Raw genomic sequence first — 8,975 nt, 5'->3', positions numbered from 1 at the left:
TCTCTCCCACCAGTCCTCCTCCCTGGTTGGCCTGCCTGCTGCCTGCTCCCTTTCGACGGACGACCGGTACGCTGCATCAACCGGTAAGCCGCGGTGGAATCACACGTGTGCTCTTATGTGCCCGGCTGCCCGGAGCGGGAGCGAGCTTGTCTTGTTTATCCTCTCCTTCTTTTTCAGCATGAAAGATCATCGTTTCATTATCAGTCTCTATCAACTGTTAGGCAATAGTGTAGGAACAAATACTGTGTGACCTGACTTTAACCATTTCTTTCTACTTTGTGAAGTTGGGGGAAGTGCGAGGCTATACCCTCCGTTAGTCCGACGTGAGTAAATTGATGTTTCCAAATTGTTTTGCACGCATGTGAAACTTAGCATAGAACATTGTCATGTGCTCCCTCTAGAGAGAGCTCCGTTAATGTTGATATTTCTTGTGAATGATGTTTTAACAAAATCTTCTCCTTTTTTGCGTGTAATAAAGCAAGGCAATTAAATATAGGATCTACCAGTAGTAAATTTTACCATATATAACCATATTAACCCCAGCCAGGCCCAGAGACCAGGCCGGCCGGGCGGGTGCTCGCGCTCTCGCTCCATATTGTTACATTACAGGAACTGTTGTGTTAACTGTGGTGAGATCTACCATTGAAATCTTCAATTGCCATGTCTCAAAGAAATGTGTGTAGTTTAATAGAAATACACTGATGAAATGAATGGCAGTGGAATGGTGACTTAATAAACCAGGATAATAATAGAAAAAAAGCAGCATGAAGAACCCCAAGCTCAAGGCTCATACAGCATTTTACGTGAAGAATTCAGAATGGGGGAACAGTGCATTTTGTCAGACCCGGAGATGTGCTAAATGCTGCCTCCAGAGCTGCATGTGGATACTGTATGATAAGCTGTTATTTTCAAGAGGGTTTAGCTTTCGCAAATTTCACGAATCACTGGTGGACCGTGAATTTAACACGTGAAAATGTCGCCATGCCATGCACTAGGATAATGATTAATAGTGCACTCAGGAAAGCCTCGATGTCAGTTCATGAAATCAACATCTTGCAAAAATGTCCCCAATCTCATTCGTAAAAATATCTGTCTACGAAAATAACAGCTTAAATACAATATTTATCATGTCAATAATGCTTGATAGTCTTAGTTAGCTTTAACCCTGGGGGGCTCCTTCAGCCCAAACAAGACAGCCATGACTCAGAGAAATGTATTTCGTAAATGTTCATAGTCCTTTGTATGTATTTTTATGTAATCAATCTATGACCTCTGTCTGATGATGTTTCTTCTGTCATACACAGGATGGAACTGGTGCTGAGGTTGCTGGGTAGGCAAGCAGCACAGGGCACCGCCAGAGTTATAGGTGGGCGATGTCTGTCAACAGACAGTGGCAGTGGGTTCAAAGTTCGCACACTGCATCATAAGGAATGTGCAAGCCTTGCCATCAGTCAAACACGTGAGGGCGCCAGGCTCACCAGTGAGGACTTGAAGCAGCTGCACCAAATTGACCCAGAAGGCTTCTTCGTGGCGTTGGATGATAACGGAGACATTGTTGGAACCATAGGGGCTGTGCGATGGACAGACAAGCTGGGCTATATAGGATTTTATCATGCTGTAGATTCAGCCAAGGACTTGGGTGTGGAAGAGGCCCTATGGACAGCTGCAATGTCTCACCTAGGTGACAGGAATGTAGGGATAGAGGTCGATGCTGCCGATGTGGAAAAGTGCGAGCAGCTTGGATTCCAAGAAGTGTGGAGAAACGGGTGCTTCAAAGGTGCCCTCATTTTACATGTACCACTTTGTACTAAAGAGAGTGCTGTACTTTATGTCAAGGAAATATTTAAGGAAAGGTTTTGCCATGGCTTAAGTGCACATAATTTATTAACATGGTTCATCACTATTTAGGGCAAACATTTCTGTATAAATGTTGCATACCCAGAATGATAATTTCTTGCTTTTGTATGTGTTGTTTTTAAAAATGATGTTTGATGTTTCTAATATCCTTGAACAGCTTGAATTTGATTTTTTTTTTCTCTCTAAGGTGTGGGCGTTGCTCTGCTTCCAGAGATGCAATCCACTAACATAGTCAGGCGCATAACTGAGATGCCGTTCAGCAAGGTGGCCTACTTTGATGAAGACCTGTTTGGCCTGGAGAGGATGAAGTTCCTGTACAAGTGGGCCAACGTCAAACCTCCGACAGGGCACTCCTATGCTCTCAGTGAAGGTTAGAGGCTGCCATGCAAAGTAAAGAACTCATTTGTAATGCAGCATGGTTGTATCGTAGAGACATCAACTTACTGTGGCTTGAATTGATGACACACCATCTGAAAATGTCAAAAGGAATATTATAGAATGTTCCTTTCATGGGATCTTGAGTGGTAATTGTTTAGAGTAAATGTGACAAATTTTTAGATGTGTAGAAAGGACTTGTAATCTTCTCTGACAAGTGTTTCAATCATTGAGATGGAGACATTGTAATATTCTTCTCTTTGAACTGCGTAGAAAAAAAAAATGGGGAATAAATTGTCTAAGTGATAATGGGTATCTGTGTGAAAGAAAATGTTCTGTACATCTTTGTCAGCCTACAGGCTATCATATGAACAAAATCTTCTGCTCCCAGCATGCAATATTGCTCACTGGCACTGGTCCGACTGTCCCTGACCAGTAGAAATCACTGTCGGACCAGTAACTTTTTAGGAATTAACCAATAAAAGAAATGAGAAACTAGGTTCGTACTGATCTGACAGACAGGTTGGACCAGTAGAAAAAATGGGTTAGTGTGCAGTCCTGCAGTATGCATATAAGGGTCTTTGCAACCTAGTGCTTTTGTCACCCTGTCAATCATTAATGTAGATGAGGATATGCCTTCTCTTGACCAGGAATGTAGGTGAATTCTTTATCTCATTTCTGCTCTTCTTCATCATTTTGAAGGTGACACAGTTCTGGGATACGGAGTCCTTCGGCAGTTACACAAAATTGGCCACCACCGCATAGCTCCCCTCTACTGCCGTAACACCGCTGTGGCCCAGGTCCTGCTCTTGGCCCTGTTGAACAACATCCCCCAGGAGCCGGTGTACGTGGACTCGCCCCTCTCAAATCCGTCCTTCACCCGGATCCTGACCACCGACCTGCGGATGGAGCAGATCGGCGAGCGGGTGAGGATGTTCAGCCGAGGAGATCCGGGATTTCCCCTCCAGAAGATGTTTGGTATGCTGAGCTGTGACCTGGGATGACCTCACTGAGGATGCCAATCTCCATGGCGACAGAGACTCAGGATACAAACATTGATTCTATCTTACTGCATATGGCAAACAGCTTGCTGTATCAAATGGTGTACCCAGCATTACCCTGTACTTCCCTTAATAAAATTCAGGTGCTTGAAATTGGACATTCAGACAAAAAGGCCTTGTGAAGAAGTCCTGATTTCCATAGGAACAAACTCAGTCACTCTCCATGTCTTGACCTCCATGATTTCGTGAAGCTCACATGAGGTGTGTCCAGCTCAAACTAGTTTGGATTGGCGATTTTGATTTTGAAGGCTTTTTGGATGTCTGTCTTTTTAATTCAAGAGTGTTTGTAGCATATTCTACTTATCCTGCAGGTGAAAATAATTGTCATTGCCATGAATAAAATGCTGTGTGTATGCAACTAATTGTCATCTCAACGCCCCAGACTATTTTCAGGTTTTGATGAGCATGACGGAGCTTGCATTTGTTCTGCAAGACTTTCGAGTATGTATTATGCATAAACTTTTACAGAGAGGTGTGAAAAGCCAACTGTGTATAATCAAGACCTGTTGTAAGAAAAATCCTTAAGTTATTCCATGTGACATGTATCAGGACATGTGGGTTGAGAAAATCACCGAGATTTTCCTTTCTGTCATACAGGAGACACCCGTTTCCATATTTGATGTGTGGGGTTTAGATTATATAACCCAAATGATTTCTGCTGAAAATCTACCACACTTCAACAAATTATATGTTTTTAGGTCATGATCCCCTCAAATACATCTGTAAAAGAGAGATATTGCCAATTAGTTTCACATGCACATGGTCTTTTCCTCAGAATTGTTGTGGGGCTGAAAATTGATTTCAATCTCCTCGAGATTTGTCTATGAAGCAAGTTATTGCCACTGCCTTGATATGCAAGTATGACTAGATCTTGATTATTGAGGGTCTGTGGTCTTATTCTCGTTGGTTCACCATAATGAGTAGAATTGTAAATTTGTGATTACTTTGAATGCGAACTCTGCTTCCAAAATGTGAAATGGCTAGTTTTATGGCTTTTATTGCGACTACTAGATTTCATTGATATATGATGTGCACATGGTTTGATAATCGTTATTGTACATATATACATGTACATGTGTGTGTGTGGTGTGTGTACCAACTACTTACACATCAGTGCAAAATGTATCAACCAAATTATAAATTATAGCAAATTAAAAGACAATCAGTCTTGCATGCACATGGAAACACACACGCGCACAAAAATACAAACATCAATGAACATACACTGTATAAAGGGGATGGCTAGTAACTGATCAGTGGGAATCAGTGGGAATGCTGGGGGATGATTGTTCCAATCCTTGTGGCATTCATTTAAGAGTACATTATATACATTGTATCTATTGTTGTGTGAAAATTATTTGCTTCAGAATGGTCTCATATTCAAGCAATGTGCAGTTCAATGTTTCCAGAGGCCATTAACGATCGCCCCGTCACTGTACAGGCATGCTAGCCTGGAGACATTAAAGTGCACGTTACTTAAATATGAGACCATTCTGAAGCAAATAATTTTCACACAACGTATCTTAAATGAATACCACAAGGATGCGAACAATCATCCCCAGTGCTCTCACTAGGCGTTTTCACATCAGCCCAATAAAAATCCAAGCTCGAGAGATTTTTTTACTTCCCAAGTCAGAAAATAGCGCGCTACTTCGAAACATCGGGCTGATGTGAAAACACCTACTGATTCCTACTGATCAGTTACTAACCATCCCCTATAAGCATGTTCTACAAATGTATTGTATGTGTGTTTGTGTGTGTACACTGTATATATATATATATATATTGTAATATAACCAGATTTCTCCAGTTATTGTGGGATCTTTATTGGGTATGTTCGCGGACACCTCACTCGGACTCACAACGATCACATCATATCGCATCATCACGTAGAGAAAGCATCAATAATTCACCGAGAAGACAATCGAAGTGCGTGCGAAGAAGAACTTTATTACCGTACTCGCCAATCCGGCTACCCGTCAGGACCAGTCGCCTGACACGATGCACCACTGTATCGCCGCACGAATGGCCGATACACACAGCGTTACAAGACTTTAGTGTACAATACACTACAAAACCACGGGGGGACTCCGCGGACACGTCCGCCCCCGACGAGCGTCAGCTCACCACTCCTCGCTCCTTCTACCCGAGCGAGAGTATAACCACGTGCGACCCGTGACCCCCATCGAAACTCATACGGTCATGGGGTCACCGCACGCCCCCTACGTCCTAACCAGACGTACCAGAGACACCAACTTCAGTGCTCTCACCTCATTTCATTACACAGCCCCTCCCTAAGACTAGTCAGTCCCTTGACTAGGGCAACTCGGGCTTTACATAAATAATGACATGACCGAAACCGGATACTACAATCCCGTATCCCACACAAACAGAAACATAAACAATAAACGCTAGAACAACATTTTTACGTAAACTTCACAGATTAGCGTAAGCACATTTACCTATTCTTACACGCTAAAACAACCGAGTGTATGACATACATACGCGAAACACTGGTTCGCAACTTTGCATTTACATATATTTACATAACTTAATAAACACAAAAAAAAAGATGTGAAAACCGCATCATTACTGAACAAGCGAGGTATTTATCACTAGGCCTATGCATCATTGTCTCCCGCCTAGCTTAAACAACGAATGCAGAAGTTACCTTTCAAAAGTATAGCTTTTCCGATAGTTTACATTGTATTTACACGTATTTACACACACACACACAAAAGAAATAAACAAAGCTCTCTTAATAGCAGTCCACATTTTAAAGACAAATAGAACACTGGATAGCGTCATAAGTCGTTGCGCCTTCCGCTAGGGGTTCCCGTCCTGCACTCCAACCATAGCATCTCCGGAGAATTCCTTGCGCCGTCCCACTTGGTGTACCAGATATCCTTATCGTAAGTCATCTCGCAGACCACATGACAGATATGACAATACGTCACTGCTGGTTCAACCTGTCGAAGTAGCACATGGCGTTGCAGGTATGGTGCACCTATTGCAGGGATCCCGCAGTTTCCTACATTATATACATTAAGTTGCGGCTGTACACGAGTCACTACAATCACCTGGCGCTCTACCCAGCATCCCTGATACGAGTCATCGTATCGCTGAGGAGAGTTTCGCTTCCTTGGTTGATTGCGTCGGAGATCAGTATGGAAAACGTCGGAGAAATGGATTCATCTTTGCCGGTGTGCGAATCGATAGGGTCAGACTCTGGTCGAACGTCTGCAGCTTCGTTGAGGAACTTCCGAGGTGCATGGTGCCAGGAGGACATGACGATCCGGCTCCTGCAAAGGAGCATCAATACCTCCACCAGCCTCGATCCACGACTGCAACAACGGCTCGCCAAAGCACTGTTTCATTCGATCCACGTGCATAACGCTTTTCTTTCCGATGTTTTCTCTTGTTTTCGGCAGGTCACGACCGACAACCTTCATACAACCAGGAACGGACCTTGTCATTTTCATTGCCATGATGCGTAGCTATGCAGAATTGCATTAAAATGCACCAGCGAACAGAATTTCAGTCTGATCGTGAACTCATGCTTGTGCAGGCATAGCAGGCATTCAATGTGATGGCACTACTAATGGCACTGTAGGCATAGCAGGCATTCAATGTGATGGCACTACTGGCACTGCAGGCGCTCTTTCTTCTCCACAAGTGGGGTCCTATTGGTTTTTTTCTTCCGGCGCAGACTTCTGCCTCTCAAACAACAACTTCGACATCGTGACGTCGGAATTGACAGATGAACGTGCAGGCATAGCGGGCATTCAACCATAAGGCACCGCTGGCACTGCAGGCGCTATAGAGTCCTCTTGACAGGCGCTGTTCTCTCTCTATCTTCTTCAGGCGTAGAGTCTAACACAGTTTAATAAGCAGGCGCCTTTCACCTGCAAGCGCCCTTCACCTGCAGGCGCCTTTCACTGCAGGCGCCTTTCAACTGCAGGCAGGCGCCCTTCACTGAAGGCGCCCTTCCCTGCAGGCGCCCTTCCTTGCAGGCGCCCTTCCCTGCAGGCGCCCTTCCCTGCACGACGAAATTATGCAAGATGTATTTACTGATCCAGCCTCACCCTGCAGGCAATGAAATGTATAGTAGGCATTCGTAACGAGGGCACTACTATAGCACTGCCGGATAAATCCTCTCTCCTCTAATTTATTAATGCAAAACAATTTTACATTAACATGATTTAGCAGTCACCTGGTCCACGAAACCCATCCCACCGCTGCCACCAATGTAATATAACCAGATTTCTCCAGTTATTGTGGGATCTTTATTGGGTATGTTCGCGGACACCTCACTCGGACTCACAACGATCACATCATATCGCATCATCACGTAGAGAAAGCATCAATAATTCACCGAGAAGACAATCGAAGTGCGTGCGAAGAAGAACTTTATTACCGTACTCGCCAATCCGGCTACCCGTCAGGACCAGTCGCCTGACACGATGCACCACTGTATCGCCGCACGAATGGCCGATACACACAGCGTTACAAGACTTTAGTGTACAATACACTACAAAACCACGGGGGGACTCCGCGGACACGTCCGCCCCCGACGAGCGTCAGCTCACCACTCCTCGCTCCTTCTACCCGAGCGAGAGTATAACCACGTGCGACCCGTGACCCCCATCGAAACTCATACGGTCATGGGGTCACCGCACGCCCCCTACGTCCTAACCAGACGTACCAGAGACACCAACTTCAGTGCTCTCACCTCATTTCATTACAATATATATATATGTGTGTGTGTGTACACTGTATATATATATATATATATATATATATATATATATATATATATACATATACATACATATATATACATACATATACATCAAGAGAACATTACCATTTCACTGAAAAAAAAGGCACACATTGTGTACAATCATTGATGCTCTCAAACAAAGTGCAAAATCACCACAGGAGGAGCACAACGTAATAAATAATATGCCTTTATTCTAGCCACAGAAAACGGTACAGCCTTTATAAAAGTTAACACTACGAGCACAAAGACAATTCATATAACATTTTCACTGTTAATATTTCCAATAAATATTCCTCAAATATTCCATCATTATTTCTGTTAAAATTTGTAGATTTGAGTTGAAATTATTACACAAATTAAAAAATGGTATAATGTATAAGCTGTTACTTTCACACGGGTTTCATTTTCACAAATTTTGTGTATCACAGTACGACCGAGAACTTAACACATGAAAAAATCGCCATGCGCGAGGGTAATAGCGTATTTACAATAAGCCTTGGTGTCAATTCGCGAGAACAGCATCTCACGAAAATGTCTGTGACTTCCCCATTCGCAAAAATAACGGCTTATACAGTACATGTGCTTGCAATGCACAAAATTTGCTATAAAACTCCCAATTGCTTGTAGAGTTATCTGATCATGGAGAAGTTATGAACAAATCAATTACAGTGGACTCCCGTTATAACAAAGTCCTCGCAAGTACGCAAAAAGTTCTAATTTGACAGTACACTGAACAAATATACAATTGTAGCTCTTCTCCTCACAGCATATACATATATCAGATAGATATGTCCAATGTGTTGGATATAACCTTTGCAGCAGATGCAATCCAATCTGTTGCAATCAATTTGATAACGTGGAAACATAATCAAATACATATTTAAGGCTTAGTATCCCAG

The 8,975-nt window shown here is 43.2% G+C and overlaps 1 protein-coding gene across 1 annotated transcript; it reads left to right on the top strand.

Moving 5' to 3' along the window:
- Positions 1-203: 203 nt before the first annotated feature.
- Positions 204-3,306, top strand: LOC139713372 (uncharacterized). The gene is made up of 4 exons (XM_071625109.1): positions 204-323; positions 1,305-1,777; positions 2,045-2,227; positions 2,935-3,306. The coding sequence occupies exons 2-4, from the start codon at positions 1,306-1,308 to the stop codon at positions 3,234-3,236; spliced, it is 957 nt and encodes a 318-aa protein (XP_071481210.1). The 5' UTR covers positions 204-323; position 1,305; the 3' UTR covers positions 3,237-3,306.
- Positions 3,307-8,975: the final 5,669 nt, after the last annotated feature.

The sequence above is a fragment of the Diadema antillarum genome, unplaced genomic scaffold (assembly GCF_040938485.1).
Source record: "Diadema antillarum isolate AM-2024a unplaced genomic scaffold, OU_Dant_1.0 seq00001954_RagTag, whole genome shotgun sequence".
In the NCBI taxonomy this organism is placed as follows: Eukaryota; Metazoa; Echinodermata; class Echinoidea; order Diadematoida; family Diadematidae; genus Diadema; species Diadema antillarum.
This window is presented reverse-complemented; position numbering and strand designations above follow the sequence as displayed.

What these genes read in the sequence shown, in the direction of transcription:
- LOC139713372 (XM_071625109.1), top strand. Translation starts at nt 1,306, where the DNA reads ATGGAACTGGTGCTGAGGTTGCTGGGTAGGCAAGCAGCACAGGGCACC. An exon ending in GAGAAACGGGTGCTTCAAAG is followed by an intron (nt 1,778 to 2,044) that starts GTGCCCTCATTT and finishes TTTCTCTCTAAG; the next exon opens with GTGTGGGCGTTGCTCTGCTT. An exon ending in CTCCTATGCTCTCAGTGAAG is followed by an intron (nt 2,228 to 2,934) that starts GTTAGAGGCTGC and finishes ATCATTTTGAAG; the next exon opens with GTGACACAGTTCTGGGATAC.